General features: G+C 36.2%; 1 protein-coding gene across 4 annotated transcripts; it reads right to left on the bottom strand.

The window, feature by feature from the left end:
• Window positions 1-3,166: 3,166 nt before the first annotated feature.
• Window positions 3,167-9,595, bottom strand: LOC123906435 (phosphoenolpyruvate carboxylase). 4 transcript variants are annotated; one of them, XM_045956339.1, is made up of 11 exons: window positions 9,432-9,595; window positions 9,067-9,243; window positions 8,060-8,454; window positions 7,882-7,966; window positions 7,037-7,259; window positions 6,736-6,839; window positions 6,569-6,656; window positions 6,189-6,343; window positions 4,600-5,598; window positions 4,013-4,399; window positions 3,167-3,718 (listed from the first exon to the last, which is right to left on the bottom strand). In XM_045956339.1, the coding sequence occupies exons 2-11, from the start codon at window positions 9,232-9,234 to the stop codon at window positions 3,422-3,424; spliced, it is 2,901 nt and encodes a 966-aa protein (XP_045812295.1). In that variant the 5' UTR covers window positions 9,235-9,243; window positions 9,432-9,595; the 3' UTR covers window positions 3,167-3,421. The 4 variants fall into 4 exon arrangements, with proteins under 4 accessions (XP_045812295.1, XP_045812296.1, XP_045812293.1 ...); XM_045956340.1 differs by having other exon boundaries at window positions 9,463-9,589; XM_045956337.1 differs by having other exon boundaries at window positions 9,067-9,581.
• Window positions 9,596-19,565: the final 9,970 nt, after the last annotated feature.

Here is a 19,565-nt window from a genome sequence, read left to right as displayed (position 1 = left end):
TGATTTTTTTTTTTGACAAAACCTGAAACTGAATATTATTAATGTAACACCCTAACCCATACTACCCTTAAAAACGTAATTTTAAAAACTTTTCAACAAGTGTAAAGGCAGAGTGCCACGCGGTAATTAAAACACAAGCATACACACAGAGCATCATGAAATTTAACATGAAAAGCAACAGCGGATTCCAATCAAACCAAGCATGCATATATATACATATATATATACATAAGCCATATTCATCCATAAGGATGTCACTTATACAAGAACTAGCATATCAAAAAGGTAACACCGATATACGATGAAAGCCAAGCAAAAACCCCGACTCGATGTTACATTACCAGAGCATTTACTATTTACAAACTCTAGTCAAAAGCTAGAACTAAGAGGAGTAATCTATGCTAAGTCTCCTCACCAAAAGGTACTTCAACACCACGCTAAAAACCGCAGTCTAAACGTCAGCACCGTCCTCAGCCTGAATATCTGAACCCCCAAAGGTCCAGCAATTAACACAAAGCAGAGAGTTAGAAAACATAACCGCATAACATACGAACATAAGAAAGATCTTATACTTTCGAACTACATCATACATATTCTAACTCACGCCAAAACGTCGTACTAAACAGTTATCAATTAATAAAGTTTAACACAGTTCCACCAGATAATGTCACATACCATTTATCAAATATATGCGCATTTACCCTAATGTATCTAATGCCAATCATTCTATGTCATGTCATCCCTAGACACGACTAATGCATGTGGTACCAATTGCCTTTTACCCCTCATGGATAAGTTAAACAGTTTTACATCTTGCCGGATTGTTCGGAACTTACCAAACCTTCATATCCCTCATGGATAAGTTAAACAGTTTTATATCCTGCTGGATAGCAGCTCTAGATCTTATGGATTCATCTAATCCGATCCTCGGCTTCCTTATGGACTCAAAAATCCATTTAATTCTATTGGAACCCTAGTTTCCAATTCAACATATATATACATGAATGCATGTATGTTTACACATATCATCAATATGATATTTCTCTAGCTCGAAGCTACTCTTTTATGAATGCGGGAACACAATCCTAACACATTCACTTAACATTGCAAATTAATGCCAAAACATAACATTGCTCACTTTAAGCTACAACTTATTGCATACACGTTTATCATTCATATAACGATTAACAATAAGCATTAACAGTATCAACATGTATCAACAATCATGTAAGGATACTCTTAAACCATGTTACAAGTGCCAAATCACACTTATAAACATCAACAAGAATTGCTGTCACAGAGGCCCTCGCTAAGCGAAGCCTTAGCGAGACATAGCGAACCACACCAGGAAGTCACCTACTCATGGCGAGCATTGGCGAGCTTCAACGAACTATTCGCTGAGCGAAGGCTTAGCGAGCCTAAGCGAACCTCACCCGGGAATCACCTGCTCATAGCGAGCTTCGGCGAGATCCAGCGAACTCCTGGTCGCTTAGCGAACTACACCAGAAAGAAAATATCTGTTCTTGAGTTTCTAAGGCGGTTTAACATTAAATCAACTCAAAAATTCATTCAAACATGTTATAAATTCATATAAACAGCCATTCCAAACATATATGGTATCAAGGAACATTAATCATCCCTTCCAAACATCCAAATACCTCTAACAATCAAAATCATGCCAATTACTTGAGTTTTAAGTAACTTTCTCAAACTTTTCAAACATGGTTCAAATACATAAATATTCTTCATGGAATCAAGCTAATGATTAACACATACAAAGTGATGATGAAGAACATCATCCTCACATACAAAAGCTTAATCAAAAGTCTAAAAGAAATTGAGTGGGAGAGTTCGGGAACGGAGACATAGACAATCTCCCCTCTCCTTACCACTCAAGAATCATGAATTCTAATCTCTTACCTTAAGCAAAGATGATGATCCAAGCCTTCTCTTGCTCAAGCTTTCTCTTAGCCAAAACCCTAGCTCTTGCTCTATCTTGCTTCTACTCACTCAAACTCAAAGAAATGAATTTATGATACTATTCATATGTTTGACTTGCTACTTATACTACTTCTCATGGTCATGAACCAAGCCCAAATGGCTTAGGCCCATGCCTCTCACGCCCCTTTAAGCCCAAAACAATGGTTCTCGCGTCTAATAACTTACGTTCGGCTAAATAATTATTCGTCGCTCACTAAAATAATAAAAGCCAATTAATAAATAAAATAACATTTAATAAAATATACGAATACGAAAAACGGGTCGTTACAATTAATGCAACAAATCATCAATGAAGTTTCACTTCTACTGGATTCTTTTAGATGGAGTTATATTCAAAATAATAAACAAATTAAGGCTATGGAGTTATCTTTATTTTGAGTTTTCGCCTATAAGAAGGCTAATTTAGGTTTAGGTGATTGAGACATTAAGATGTATATCTTTTTCTTTTTTTTAAGAAGCCAAATAATATATTAATATAAATCAATTTTGATCAAGCACACAATGTACTTAATTCGGGAAAAAACAGTCACAGAGGATAACATAACAACCCTAAGCAACAATTACAATCAAAGGAACCAAATACAAACCAAAAGGAAATTGAATCATGAAATAGCAATCCATAAAAAAATAAAAGGATTAAACTACCACATATTTTAATCATAACAGAAGCTTCTTTTTTTTTTGTCTTCAGCCACACCAGGGTTTAAACATTATCGAGCATCAACTTTATCGATAATACCTTATGAGCATCAATTTTGTAATGAGGTAACATCGTTTTAATTGGATTAATACGACACAGTGGGAGTTAACCTGTAAAAATGATTAGATTTTGATACAAAGGCTAAGTTTGTTATCATCATGACAATTTAAGTGAATTATCAAGTGAAGGAGAGAACATTATTGAAGTAAAACTTTACAGTTAAAAAATGTTCAACAGACACGGGTTCATTGTTTTGAAAAAGAATTGCTTTGCTTTCAATTATTGAAAAGAAATGCATTCAAATGGATATTCTCATCCAGCAGTTTGAGTACTTTTGAACTCTTATTCAGGGCTTGCCTGTTGCATGTGATTAAACACAGAAAATCAGTGTACTAAGTAACACAATTTGAGGGCATGGGCGCAATAACAAGAACAATAATCCATAAAAATTGTAAGGGACACAAATTCAGTAACTATGACATAAAGGATCATATGAGAAGGGTAAAACATCAATTATTTCAAATGGCATAAGGGGGATACAAATAAAAATAATTGCTAACACAAACCAAAATCCATTGTTATTATACGGTAATAGATAGAATAATTATTATTTGATGTCAGTTCACATCTGCAGAAGACAAAATAGGCTGCAATGTATGTATCCCATCCCATTTCACATAGTAACAAACATTGTATTTAGAAAATAACAACGATAACAGCTTAACCAGTGTTCTGCATGCCAGCAGCTATACCCTTCATCGTCAAAATAAGGGTATCCTCCAAACCAGGAGCATAGTCACTCGAAGGATTGAGTTTCACAAGCTCTGCCGCCGGGTTGCTTGATTCCATGTATTCCTTGGACAAATGTGGCCTCAACTTCACATGGTAATCAGGATCACGGATTCGCTTCAATGTGTAGGCTTGCAAAACATTGAGAGTTGTGATGTATGAATCACGAAGACGAAGTCTTTGCTTTAGGTAAGGGTCTCCTTCAAGGATATCTTTGTGCCCAGCAACCTACAAACAATATTTAGGGAAATAGAATGGGTCATTAAAATACCAAGATAAACCAAAATTGATTTTCACTTGTACTCTTTTACAAGGACTAAGCCTGAGAGCAGCATGAGAGATTTCTTGTTAAGCTTTCAACATATGTTTTCAATTTGTCATAGTGACGTGACAGTATGACAACAGTATGTCACAGACCAAATGCTGCATGAAATAAAAAAGAAATTGCATCTACAGCAGCCAAAAGAAAAGGTGACTGAAAATCCCTATGAGCAAAATAGCAGGAATAAAATAATAGTTTACCTTGAGAAGAAGGCTCTTAGTTTCTTCATAAGTAGACCTTAATCGCTCTCCAAATGACCACAGTTCATCTGACACTAGGAGTTTGTCGTAAAGAGTTGCAATCCCAGGGTCTCCCTTGGCAAACACCATCTCAACCAAGTCAAGGGTGACCCTGAAGAATGGCCATTGATTGTACATATCTCGTAGCATTTGGAGATTCTTTGGATCCTTGTCAATTACATGCTTGAATGCAGCCCCAAAGCCAAGCCATACCGGTAAGTGAAACCTTGTCTGAGTCCAGGCAAAGATCCAAGGGATAGCACGGAGTGATTCAATTCCTCCACTCGGCTTTCGTTTTGACGGACGACTGCCAATGTTCATTCGTCCATACTCCAACTCAGGAGTTGCCTGCAGTTTGCAAGATTCATCAATAAAGTAAGGAGAGAAAATTATGTGCACAAAACATAAAGAGATCACAATACTCAAAAAACTTCAAAACTAACAACCAACTCGAACAGTGCCTATGTTATTTTAATTTTTTGTGTGTAAGAATACTAATTAAACTCTGATGTTAATAACTAATAAGAATGATAGCAAACAATACTTACACATCGGAAGTATTCAACAAAGCGAGGTTCCTGAAAAACAATGGAGCGATACTCCTTTGTAGCAATGACAGCCATTTCATCCATGAGGGCACGCCATTCTGGTTTTGGTGACACTGGAGGGTGCATGCCATGCTCAAGTGTAGCAGCAGTGAAACGCTGAAGTGTTCTGAAGCACAAGTGCTCTTCTCCAAATGACTGTTCAATAACTTCACCTTGAACTGTAACCCGAAGTGAACCATGAACAGTTTCTGGGGGCTGAGATAATATAGCAAGATGAGTGGGACCTCCTCCTCTTCCTACAGTTCCTCCTCTTCCATGGAACATTGTAAGCTTAACACCGAACTCCTTTGCAACCTTTATAAGTTCTTCTTGAGCCTTGTACAATGCCCAAGCTGCAGAGAAACGACCAGCATCTTTTCCTGAGTCTGAGTATCCTATCATAACTTCTTGTTTTCCGTTGATACGGTTTCTGTACCATTCTATAGAGAATAGGCGGGCTACTGCAGCAGGAGCAATCTCAAGATCAGCAAGCTTTTCAAACAATGGAACGACCCTTAATGGCTGCTTCACATCGCATTCACGTTGTAAAAGTTCTACAGCCAGCACATCAGATGGGGCTGTTGCCATTGAAATGATATAAGCACCAAAGCTGTCTGAGGGAAGTTCAGCAATGACACGGAAGGTATCCAGAACATCAGCAATTTCTTCAGTTTTCGGAAGATCAGGGCCAAAGAGAGGGCGCTTTCCACTGAGCTCAGACAACAGCCATTCCTGCCTGCGTTCCTCAGACCATTCTCGATAAGATCCAATCTCCAAATGGTTTGTTATAGCATCCATAACATCAGTGTGCCTATCTGATTCTTGACGGGTGTCAAGTCTCACAAGTGAAAGCCCAAATGTGGAAACTTGACGCAAGAAATCAAGAAGGCTTCCATCAGCTATTGCTTGATCACCACACGCACACAGTGACCTATAACATAGTTCAAGAGGCTCCAGGAACTACATGAAAAATTGGAGGTTAGAGTTTAATATAATACATGAAATCACAATATCAAGATTATTTCGAACACTATAATCTGATGCCATGAATTTGGTATTGTCTTTTCCATGTAGTGGGTTCAATGCTGTCTAATTAAAATTGAAAACTAATTAATTAGAGTGGAGAAGATTGTAGCCAACTTGAAAATTTATTGTAATAATTAGCAATATACAATCCTCCAATCAGTTTAAAAATCACCCCACTTTATATCTCTAAATGGATCATCTAATATTTGTCAAAAATAAATAAAAAATAGATCATCTTAAAATAAGGCTCTAGATAAACTAAAACCTAGCAAACCTAATATTCCCATAATCAAGAAGTGAATCAATCTCTAGGGATGGAAAATCCAGCACTGCTAATGTTTCAATGAAAGAATTCATGAAAATGGCTTAGGTATTAAGAGTCTTAGAACATTAACTGAAGAGAAACAGGGAAGCAATCCAATTATCCTATCCAACAAGTCACTTTAAGGAAGTTGCCTTTAAGGTGAAAAGGTTCAATTATATGAACCCCGTGATAGTTTATCTGGCAGTTTCGAGGATAATACCTGTTCAACATTTGTGAAGGTAACCTCTTTAGGTATTTCAGAGCTTCCATTGGCTAGTAACTGTCGGGCATGTTCACGTGTATTATATAGTTTGTCCCTAACGTCACCAAGAATAACACGATATGGCTCCGTTGGAGGAACCTGTTTCCAAAACTCTGCAGCAATGAAGAATTTATTATTGTAACACTGAATACAATTTACTTATCAAAACTTCAAAAGGTACGGTTCTAAATGAATTAACAAGTTTGAAACAACATCACAGCATTAGTGTGTTCAGCATTAAAAATGAACCTGTGTTCAACGTTGTAGATTTCAATAAATAATTTAAATGTTTAGAATGTAATTCAGAACTAATATTAGGACTATTATATAGCACATACCAATGTAATGTTTTGCATCTCTTTTTGCAGAGCTGTGGAGTTCCTCAGCACGAATACGCAGCTCACCATTGCAACGCCACATTGACAACTGCCAGAAATAGACAATAAGCAAGATGGTAAACAATGGTAAAAGTAAATTAATAAATGATGACAAGTATATTTAATACCTCAAACATGAGATCCTCAATTTGAGAGAAGTATAAATTGGCAGCCATCATTCTAGCCAGCAAACACACATCCCTTGTAACTTCTGGAGTTACTCTGGGGTTGCCTGCAATACACATTACACAAATTTTATTACAGGTTATACTACACAAGCTTCGCCTGTAAGGCAGCATCAAAAACTGAAGATGGTAAAATTCAATGACGAGATGAACTGAATGGAGAAAATATGAGACATCAGAGATATAGAACTGCTTTATGAGAAACATATCCACTCTTTAATTGCTTTGAAGAAAAGAAAGATACCATCACGATCTCCTCCCATCCATGAAGAGAATTGAATAACAGGGGCATTATATGGGATGCGTTCATTTATTCCAATGTTCTTCAGAGCAGTGTCAATGCGGCGCAAAAATTTTGGTACACCTTTCCAGATTGTCTCATGAAAGTAGCTCATTCCAGCCCTCATCTCGTCTTGTGGTGTAGGAGGAGTTCTTCGAATTTCATCTGTACGAAATGCAGCTTGAATCTGCAGGAAAAAACATCGTTAAGGCCTTATCACTACACAAAGTTTATCATATAGACATAGTCAGCAACATTATTTAACAAAGAATTTACATCCATAAAATTAATGAAACCAATTTACTTTTGAAAGTAGAATGTTCATAAAAGTCAAATCCAAACGAAATTTAATTGGAAAAGCTAAATCCATAAGATTATTAAGATACCACACTACTTGAAGGTAGATTGCATCAGACATAACACTTTGATTTGTACAATTATTTTATGCCAATTCTGAACCCCAACAAATGATCACAGAAAAGTTATAAGATTTTATACCTTCATGCAATGAGTGTAACATCATAATATTTATTCAATGCTATGCATGCTAACAAGTACAAACACGGATAACTCAGATTATTTAGCCCAACCAGGTGAAATTTTTTATCACTTAATCAATTATAAGGTTATCGTGTCTAAAGTCTAAACACCGTGAAACTACTGTGAATTTTAACAGGAAAATATCAACCTGAATCATGATGTTTATGTTTAACTGTATATGTAAAGTAGCTACAATTCAGAAAATCATGGCTATCAATGTTGGCAATGATATATGTATATAGAATCAAGAAATATCAGCAGTTAGGTACCTCTCTTTGCAAAGCCTCATCAAGTTCCTGCTTATCATCCGGTGTAATATCTTTTGCATACAACTGAGTCAAACAATCCCTTATCCTGGAAACAAATTAAAGGCAATTATTATCAACAGAAAAGGTTAAGCGATAGCTGCATTTCAATTTCAACAATCAAGCTAAGGAATGGACAAACCTGCCATGCTTTTGCAACAAAGATCTACGAACAGACTGAGTTGGATGAGCTGTTAGGACCAGATCTACAGTTTGGCTCTTCAAAGCATCAAAGACTTCATGGGGGGTCTTCTTCAGTTGATTCACAAGCCTCTTTAAGGTCTCTTCGATGTCTGATTCGGTGATGGCAGAGTTCTCATCACCAAAATCACCTTTCTTTAATAACTTAATCCTTCTTCGGTAGGCAATTTGAACTTCTTCTGCCAAGTTGGCCAAGTTAAGCATGTGAGAAAATGACTTGGCAATGACAATAGAATCCCCAGCATCAAGACCGGTCAGCATGTTCCCGAGTTCCTCCAATTTCTGAGGGTTATTGTTCCCCTCATACTCAGCAGACAGCTCATAACAGTCTTGTACCTAGTCAACATCAAATTACCAAAACTAATAAGCCACAAAAGTCAATATATGCAGTGACGGAAAATAAAAATGCAGACCACGTGCAAGCTAGCTAATATCCAAGTAGAATTTGATTTGATTTTTTTTTTTTTATTATAATCAGAATTTGATTTGATATACGGATATACCTAAGCATGAATCTATTTCACCAAAACCCTAACTTTTTGGACCACTACATCAATTTTTTTGTCTCTGAGACCGCAACACAGCTGTGATTGAGGGCAGATCAGCTGCATCTGATCACGATTCTTTGTAGTATCAATTAAAACCAACAATACGATGACAATTAAAACCATGCATAGACCACACAATTCAAAGCACTTCAACAGTTAAACCAACCAAACATAACCTTAAATGCCGATTCATGCCAACGGGCATACAACACACAAACCCTAGACAATATTTTTATTTTCTTTCATCAAATAACGATGTTCCAAGACACAAAAAAAAAAAAAAAAAGCTTTTTTCACAAAAATCAAAGTGGGGAACATGAAATTTGTAATTGCAGGAGTAAAAATTATACATTAAAAAAAAAAGGGGGGGGGGGCATAGCATAGAAATAAAAATACCGACCGTTTCTCTGATATCACCACCATGCAAATCCTGAAGAATGTCAAGGAAACGATCGAGCAACAAAGCATCGTATTCAACAAGCTTATCATCATCAGAGACCTTACTCGGTGCTAACAATCTCAACTGAGCATCAATCGAAGCCATCTTCTCTAATTTCTTACTTGTCATCCTTACTCACTGTCAACGAACGAACCAATCAATTCAAGGGATTAGGGTGAAAAAGGATGAATATGAAGAATTCGTAGGTTAGGTACGAAGCTAAATAGCTTCTACCCTTTTTGTATATGATCAGTGAATTCGCTTTTTTGAAAGGAAAAAACAAAAAAGTAGAGAGAAAGAAAGAATAGGAGAAATTGAAAAAGAACCTGAAGTAGCGCTAAAAAGAGAGGGACTCACACGATGATTTGAAATATGCCGAATACTTTCAATTTTTTATTTTCAACACAGTACGATACGATGTTATCTTATTTTTTTTTTTAAAAGAACTAGGACCGGTTTCTATCCAAAAAAACAAACCACGACCGGATTCAGTCCAGTGTCATTAGAGGTGGGAATAGGCTAGGCCGAGCTAGGCTTTGCCAAGCCTGAGCCTGGCCTGTCAAAAAATCGAAGGTCTGAGCCTGGCCTGTGGCCTATCATAGGCTTAAATTCTAGGCCTGAGCCTGACCTTTTGAAAGTCTGATGTGGCCTGTTAGCCTGTTTAAAAGCCTATTTCATATGAACATATTTAAATAAATAATTATATTTATTTTGAAATATACTTATGAACTAATAAAATAATGTTCCATTTGATATTTTAGAGAATTTGACTATATATGTCATCATATTTCAATTCTAGTTTATAATAATACATTTATATATGTTAAAAACTAATGTAGATTAATAAACTTAAATTACTTAAAAAGTTAATAGATTTATAATTTAATCAAAGTATAAATTTTAATATATAAATAATAATCGTAATAAAAATATTATTCATGTTAACTTAAATAGGCCGGCCTAGTAGGCCTCAAAGGCTTTTTTAATGGCCTGCGGCCTGGCCTTTTTAGCTAAATAGGCTTATAAAAAAGCATTGGCCTGCTCTATTTAAAGAAATAGGCTGGCCTGGCCTGAGCCTATGTAGGCTAGGCCTTAAGGCCATGTAGGCCGGCCTGGCCTGTTCCCACCTCTAAGTGTCATATACTCCCTATAACCTTAATAAGTAAAAATACCTTAATAACAAATTTATATTTCTGTCAAAAAAAAAAAGGTAAAAATCTATATATATTTATTTATTATATATACACACATAAAAACCAGGACCTGATTCAATGTGATACTCCCTCTTGCTTATAAAAAAAATAATGTGATATTCCCTCTAACCTTAATTATTAATAAGTAAAAATGAATATGATGTATTTCTTCGATAAACAAGACTAAATACATAGATTTTCTTTAATTTGTTTTTGTTTGTAATTAATTAAAGTTAAAGATATTATGTTGTCAAAAAGGGTAAAAGATACTTTACCTTCTTGTACCAAAAAAAGGGTAAAAGATAGTATACAATACACATTAAATATTTGAAGGAAAAAAAATAATACACATTAAATAAATGTAAACGTTAGTTACACCCAAAAAGGAAGAAAGAACCGAGCTATAGACTTGGGGGTGTGTTCCTCAAGATCTCCAACCATTATATATTCACATTGGATCCAATCTCAGAATGTAAACACTTCGTGCAAAATGAAGTACACGTGTCAATGAGAGATTCGGGTAAAATTTAAAACATCTATATTACACCAAGTATGTTTTTTTTTTTTGGTTAAGATATTACACCAAGTATTTTATTATAATTTGAAATCTGGCACGCAGTGAACACAATGCTGCACAAGATGCTATAGCACACGTTGCAACAAGACAGTCACAGAACACAGTAAATAAATAAATAAATTGCAGAATAATAAATAAGACAGGCAATTGTTAACCCAGTTCAGTGCAACGTCACCTACTCTGGGATACCAATCCAGGAATGAATCCACTATAATAGCTCTAGTTCAAAGCCCTCGACCAACACCCGGTACTTGACTTATCACCTAGACACTACCCGTGCAATCCTACCTAAGAACCTCTTAGATAATGAGACCCCGTCCCAAATTCCCTCTAACAACACGTACTATGTTGCTGTCAATAATAATAATCACGATGGAGACACTCTCCTAGAAACTAGACCACACTCTTGCTTAAAAGCTTATGAGTGAATCACACACGCTAACTCCGTGCTTCAAAGCTTAGGAGTAGCTTACAATTAACAATAAAAACACAGTCCTAAACTTGCATCAAATTGACATAAGAAAGGCTGACAAAAGACACAAACTCTAAACCTTAAAAACTCACACTTTGTAAACAACACGGTTTAGAATACATGAGTAGAATAGCTTGAGGCTTCACATATTTATAGTCTTCAATTGTCTTGATGTCCAAGTTAGGTCTTCAGACATATACAGCTGTAGGAATTGCGGCCCAACCCTAAATTAATTTCAAAAAATATAATTTGTTTGTTTCATGTTGTACCAAACAAAAAAAAACGCCAAAAATATAATATAATTATATTTTTGTTTTGAATAACATTCCTTCAGCCGACTTCAATAAAACTTGCTGAGCAAGGCTCGTTTTGCCCAGACGCACGTGCTTGAATATATAATTGAAGCAAATCTTGACTCAGATTTGAAATAAAAATTCTGCACGAAAACAGAGTATCAGTATGCTGTACTATAATGCTACAGCATCTCAGTCCAACATCTGGCTGGTTGGCTTTTGCAAAATGTAGCCAATCAAAACACCAACAATCCCCCCCTTTGGCAAATTTTGGCTAAAACAACCTTAGGCCAGTGCATAGAGAGATACAGTCTAAATTTTCCTTCGAGTCAACATAAGCACACAACTAGGAAAGAAAGTAGAACGATGCTAAGCTATTTAAACTTTCCTTCGAGTCAACATACGCACACAACTAGGAAAGAGAGTAAAGAAATTCATCAGATGAATAGATAGCTAGCACGTAAGCATCAGAGGCATGCAACAGCGGAACATAACACATCTTAGCCTCAAAGTACATATAGAGAGAAATAAACTCTCACATAGTGGATTCAAGATCGGAGAAATAAACTCCTTAAAACTTAAGCAACGCCACAGAGAATAGGAAAAATAAATTCCTATATAAGCATGCATATTAAAAGTAGTAGAAAAATAAATTCTACCTACTCCCCCTCAATATATGCATAAACTTTCACTCCCCCTCAAAACATGCATATCACATAAAACCAACAACATGCTATACTAGATGCTATAGCATTTTTCATCACATCATGCACACAGATATTACTCCCCCTTTTTAGCCATAAATTCTGACAACTAAAGTCATTACCATAGAATAGAAAAACATAGAGTGCAGAGAGTATCAGAGCATAAGAGATCATAAAGTGCATATTACAGACCATCATGGCAAAGAGAACCTGGAGTGTCGGAGCCAAAAGACATGGATTGTGCATGTTACAATCCAGAGAGCATCAGGGCGTAGCCCATAAAATTAAAATCCAAAAGGACATGCAAATAAAGCATAAGCAAGGCACATAGAAGGACTTGCGTCAGAGTCCTCCTCCTCTACCTTAGTATCACCACCTGCATTATCATCAAGAACACCAGGATTGACATTGGAAAACACCTTGAGGTCAACAATCATTTGCTTCCTAGGCAAAACATCAGTTGACTGATTGACAGATGATGCAGCACAATCTGCAGCATGTGTACCCTCAAACAGTCATGCAGAACAATTTCATCAAGAATATAAGAACCAAAGGCAAAAGGTGATCTGGTCCCTACAACATATATAAACCTAGCCAAACCTGTAGCCACAGTATTAGAATGAGTAGTTGGAGCCCAGTTGCAGTTTTCATCAATCCAGCTGCATTAATCAAATCAACAAGCTTTTGGCATTGTAAAAAAAAACTTCACTTAAATTCCTTTCCATAGCAAGCCATCTTTTTATCACAAATTTCCACCTGTCAACATTTTCAAAACGATGAAAGGAAATGTTGTCAATGGGTACAGGGGATACATCTTGAGGGATCCTCTTTTTCTTCACAGACTTCTTTGAGGATGCTGCAGGCGATACAGTAGCATGTTGGTCTTCCTCAAACTCTGAATCACTAGAGGAAATAGTCTTCCCCCTCAAAAGCTTCTTCTTTGGCTCAGAGGGTCTAGTAATCTTACTCCACTGTCTTTTAAGACCATAGATTTTCTTTTCCTTGGCAGTCTTGACAGGAACATTGTAACACCCAAACCCATTATTTATATATTTCTACCTTAGTAAAAATCTTTTTCAAAATACGCAACGGAAAGTAATGTTCGATATTATAAAAGTTGTGGTTCGAGTATTACATTCTTCAATCAAAATAATACTAATGTAGTTAATTAGTAAAAATACTTGTTTATACAAATGTTAAATCAACTAATGTATTTATTGATTATACAAAAACAACCTAGACAATAGACTTTATATACAATATAAAACCCTTTCCCGTGTCACAATCAGAGCGGAGCTTCACCGACGACTCAACATCGAATACCACAAAATCCTGTAAAATCTGGACCCCCAACGGTCCAGCACATAACACATAAAAGAGAGTTAGATAACATACTCAAAATAATACAAGTGTAAGTAAATTGTACTTAAACACTTCTTCATAAAAACATGCATAATCATACATTATACATATACATCACCATCATTCATGCATATTCATATATCATGCATATTACCTCATTTATCACATAATCAATCATCTACAATTATATACCAAACATATAGTTTCACGTCGTCTCGGACAATACCAAAACATCAACAAATACATTGTTCAGATTATGGTCATGACGGACCCTGCGTTGTTCAATTTATAGTCATGACGGACTCTGCGTTGTTCATTTTATAGTCATGACGGACTCTGCGTTGTTCATTTTATAGTCATGACGGACTCTGCTCCTCACGTACCGATTAACAATCAACATTTACCAAGTATGTGTCAAACATCATTTATCATAAATGCACACATAATCCCTAATGCAATCTAATGCTTCACATTCATGCTATGTCCTCTAGACACCTCTAATGCATGTGGTACCATCTTCTTTATCAGGGTATTTCACCTCCGATATCCGTCTTTATCAAACAAATATAGTTCGATATCCTTCTTTATTGGACAAGCCAATATCCCTAAATATTCATGATGCATGCACTCAAACTCATGAATATATTCATCAATAATTTTGGCATATAGCCCGTCAACAATAACGTGGAACACTATCCAACGTCCGTCTTTATTAAGATAATCAATACCTTAATATCCGTCTTTATTAGAATAACATAATTCTAATATCCTTCTTTATTAAGTTGATTAACACCTTAATATACTTCATTTATACTTCATACATGATTAACAATCAATATATGCATCAACAATCATCAACAAGCATCAACAATCATCAACAATCATCAACAATCATCAACAATCATGTAAGAATAAGACACTGATTCGAAACTACATGCAAAGGAAGATCGCAGATGAAAAACTGGTGAAAACTGCAGTATTTCCGCCTGGGGCGGAAATATTTACGCCTGGGGCGGAAATATTTACGCCTGGGGCGGAAAAACATCAGAAAGGATGGCTGCTCACTGCTCTGCCGTTTCAGGCGGAAATTATTGGACAGCCTCTCATTGCAACGATCATAACTTGGGCTACGAAAGTCCAATGGAGACGCACATATACTCGTTGGAAAGCTAACAAACAGGGCTACAACTTTTATGTTGGCCACTAAAACCAGTTCGCAACGAAAAGAGGTCAAAATTGCACGTAAAGGTTCAGACCTCATAGATAACAATTTTCTACATTTCTCATTTCAAACTCTAAACTCTCAAAACTCTCACATAAGTCATTTTTCATGTTATAAACCCCAAATAAGTTCATATTCAAGTGCAACAAGCATATCTAAACACAAAAGGACAGTTCATTTCTCAGATCTACGCCATAAACATCGAAAAAGTAAAGATTGACACTTTTTCATCAAAACTCTCAAGAACACAAAGTTCTTGAGTTTAATCCATTAGAAAGCTCGTTTTAACCATTATTTCCGTTCATTAATCATGTTACAAGCATGTTAAACATATTAAGAACCTTAGGAACGATTTCCATCAAGAAAATCCATTCCAATCTAAAACGAAAATGGGGTGGAGGAAGTTCGGGTAAGGAGAAATCGACATTCTCCCCTTCCTCGAGTCACCCACGAATATGAAATCTACTCTCTTACCTGGATTCGAAGAAAACACGACGAAGCTCTCGAATCCCTATCTCTCCCTTTGCCCTAGCTCCCAAGCTCTCCTCTTCTCCTCTCAAGAACACAAGAACCATGAGAAATGAATTTCTCTCTCTCTTCCTTGCCCTTAATGGGCGCCCCCTCACACACACTCAAGGCCCATTGGGCCTCAAGCCCAATTGGCTTGGCCCAATAACACGTTAACTCTCTCTACTCGCTTAATAACTAAAGTACTCGATAAATAACTCAAGTTATTAACTTAATTAAAATGCCACGTTAAATAAAATATTTTAACACATAAAAATAATAATATGAAAATTGGGTCGTTACAAACATTAGAAACAGCTACACCTTTACCAGCATTGCATCTTAACCTCCTAGTACTAGAAGCAGGAGTCCTCTCAGTAAGGTTGAGATTGTCCACATAAATAACATTTGAATCTTTCTCAGCAGATTCATCAACATTCAAAGGAACAAACATAGTTTTACCACTATCATCAACATACGGGATCACATAGATATCATGAAAAACATTATCAGTAGTAGTTGCTTCAGAACCCTTTTCTTTGTCAGGAACAATAACATCGTCTGGAGACTCGGGTATCACGATGTTATCCAAATTTTCCCGTGCTGCAGATGTTGTAGCATCATGTGCAGCATGTAACGACCCAAATTTATTATTCACTATTTAAGTGTTTAATTATTTGGTGACGTGGCTTTTAAGTAAGATAGTAACTTTAAGTTATTTATCGAGTACTTTAGTTATTAAGCGAGTAGAGTGAGTTAACGTGTTATTGGGCCAAGCAATTGGGCTTGAGGCCCAATGGGCCTTATGGACTTGTGAGGAGGGCGCCATATGGCCAAGGGGAAGAGAGGGAACATTTCATTTTTCTTGTTCTTGAGAAAGCTAGAGAGAAGGGAGAGCAAGAGGAGAGCTAGGGCAAGAGCTTGGAGGGGAGATTCGAGGAGCAATCTTCGGGAGTTCGTCGATCTAAGGTAAGAGAGTAGATTTCATATTCGTGGGTGATACGAGGAAGGGGGGAATGTCGATTTCTCCTCACCCGAACTTCCTCCACCCCATTTTCGTTTTAGCTTGGAATGGATTTTCTTGATGGAAATCGTTCCTAAGGTTCTCATTATGTTTAACATGCTTTTAACATGATTAATGAACGGTTTAATGATTAAAAAACGAGTTTATGAAAGATTAAACTCAAGAACTTGGTGTTCTTGAGAGTTTTGATGAAAAAGTGTTCAATCTTTACTTTTTCGATGTTTATGATGTAGATCTGAGAAATGGACTGTCCTTTTGTGTTCATCCATGTTTGTTATGCTTGAATACAAACTCTTTTGGGATTTATAACATGAAAAATGGGATTTTTGGGCGTTTTTGTGTAGAAAACGCAAGTTTTTCCGCCCCAGGCACAATAATTTCCGCCTGAAACGGCAGAACAGTGAGCAGCCAGCCTTTCAGATGTTTTTCCGCCCCAGGCGTAAACATTTCCGCCTCAGGCGTAAATTTCCGCCTCAGGCGTAAATATTTCCGCCCCAGGCGGAAATACTGCAGATTTCACCAATTTTTCATCTGCTATCTTCCTTTGCATGTAGTTTCAAATCAGTGTCTTATTCTTACATGATTGTTGATGCTTGTTGATTCTTGTTGATGCTTATAACGATTGTTAATCATGTATGATGTTGTAAATGACGAATATTAAGGTTTTGTTAATCTTAATAATGACGTATGTTGGATAGTGTTCCACATAGTAAATGACGAGCTTTATGCTAAATAATTGTTGGTGAATTCATGAAAAACATATACATGCATTCATGAATTTTGTTGTTGTATATTGGATATTCCAATAAAGACGGATATCGGATTATATTTATCCGATAAAGACGAATATTAGAGGTGAGATACTCTAATAAAGACGAAACGGTACCACATGCATTAGATATGTCTAGGGGACATAGCATGAAGATTGTGGCATTAGATTGCATTAGGATATGTGTACATTATTTAATACTTGATATGTGACACATATGTTTGGAATTTGTGATAATTGTCTATGTGTGTTAGACTTGATGTAGGTGTTGATTGTCCGATGATTTTTAAATGTAATTGGCTTCAATATCTTGTGAATTATGATTGATATTTGGTTATAACCTTTTGTAGCTTATAATTGAATGAGATTGATGATGTATGCTTATAAATGAAGTATATGCATGATATATGAATATGCATGAATGTTGATGAAGTGTTTAAGTATAAGTTTACTTACACTTGTATATTTTGAGTATGTTGTCTAACTCTCTTTTATGTGTTATGTGCTGGACCGTTGGGGGTCCAGATTTTACAGGATATGTGTGTTTCGTTGTTCGAGTCTTTGGTGAAGCTCCGCTCTGATTGTGACACGGGAAAGAGGGTTGTATATAGTATATAGAGTCATTCATGACTCATGTATTTAGATTGGAAAAATGTATATTTTATAAGGAAATTTATATTGTATAAAACGAGTGTTTATTAAATAATCATGTTAGTATTATTTTGTAAAGAGGAGTGTAATACCTAGAACTAATATTCTATAACTTAAATTTCAATTTTCCGTTGCGTATTTTGAAAAAGATTTAATAAAGGTAGAATTATTAAAATAATGGGTTCGGGTGTTACAATTGGTATCAGAGCCCCGTTGTCTTCGGACTGTGTGGGTTATGTGTCGATCAGAGCAGGTCTTTGCAATCAGACCAAGTGAGTATTGTGTGTCAGTCGCGTTTGTCTAACGATTTTGTGTTGTTTGTTTTGTGAAATCATTCATGTTGTTCATTTAGGGACTATGAGTGATGTGAATTGGATTAATCGATCCATTCTTTTGTTGAGTAATGGTGTGAGTGCTATACTCCTATGTTTATAATAGTTGTATATGCGTAGAGTTTAACCTTTTTGTAGTTTAAACTTGATGGATTGATGCTTATTTGCTAATTGTTGATGATCCGGCATGATATAAAACTGATGTGACGATCCTGCATGATATAAAACTGCATGTGACGATCCGGCATGATATAAAACTGCATGTGATGATCCAGCATGATATAAAACTGCTTGTGGTGATGACGATTTGAAATAATTTTAAAAACTAATATTATTTCTTGAAGATTTTGGTGAAAATATAGAGTTATTTTCTTTTGAGTAAGTGACAATTAAATTTTCAAAATGGTGAGAAGAGTAGGATATTAATGTGTCCTAGTTTGTGTTTGTTATATGCTTGAAGTTTTGAATTTTGTGGATTAGTGAGTCGAGAAACGAGGGTTTAGTGAGCGTAAGTTCAAAACCGTAGCAGAGCACCCATATTTTTGGATGTGCTCGCTAGGCGAAGAATGAACCTCGCTGAGTCTCGCTAAGTCTTGCTATATCCTGTGAATGTTTTTGACTTGTCTCGCCGGGAACTCGCTAGCTTTTGCTAAGCGAGGGAGCCAGACAAGAATTTTATTTTGTTGATGTCGTGTCCTAAGTTGATTGGATGTGAGTTTCTTGTCTTCTTGTGTTTGTTAGGACTAGAATAAATGTGAATATGGATTATTGCGTTGCAATGTTCATTTTTCTTGTGTTGTTTTGATTTCGTAACTTTGAGAAGTGAGGGGAGTATAGGTTACTTGGATACTTGCATGATTTTGTGTAAGTGTTTAGGTATCGTGGGTTAGGTTTTGCCCCTGTATGCGACATGCGTGTAAACGATGTCGATACTAGTTTCTTCTTTTGGGAAGAATATGTTTAGAGACGATAGAACCGTTAGGTGTGAACACCAGAAGTTCTAGTGGAAGAGTGTAGGTGGGTTTGAGATAAGTGGGGGAGAAGGTTATATCCCTCCGAGATGTTTCGAACGTGAGAAGATAAGATGAGTAGAGATGCTCTTGAAGTGGAATATTCAGGAAGTGGTGACGTTGTTCGAAATGGAATGAATGGGAGCAACGAGTTGTGAGAAACTACTAGAAGAGATGTTGTCGGACCAAGTGTTTCGCCGTGGGGCGTTAGTGAGATTGGTTAAGTGAGATGAAGAGTATTCAGAATGATTGGAAATCGTGTGTTGCACTAAAAGTATGGAGACGTGTTTTGTGGACCAAAGTTGAAGTACCTGTTTGATCGAAAGGAGTCGAATATGAGGAAG

This window comes from Trifolium pratense, linkage group LG2, assembly GCF_020283565.1.
Source record: "Trifolium pratense cultivar HEN17-A07 linkage group LG2, ARS_RC_1.1, whole genome shotgun sequence".
In the NCBI taxonomy this organism is placed as follows: domain Eukaryota; kingdom Viridiplantae; phylum Streptophyta; class Magnoliopsida; order Fabales; family Fabaceae; genus Trifolium; species Trifolium pratense.
This window is presented reverse-complemented; position numbering and strand designations above follow the sequence as displayed.

Coding starts and splice junctions, on each gene's coding strand:
- LOC123906435 (XM_045956339.1), bottom strand. CDS start 9,234: ATGACAAGTAAGAAATTAGAGAAGATGGCTTCGATTGATGCTCAGTTG. Junction 6,840..7,036: donor GATGGGAGGAGATCGTGATG/GTATCTTTCTTT, acceptor TGTGTATTGCAG/GCAACCCCAGAGTAACTCCA. Junction 3,719..4,012: donor CTAAGAGCCTTCTTCTCAAG/GTAAACTATTAT, acceptor TATTGTTTGTAG/GTTGCTGGGCACAAAGATAT.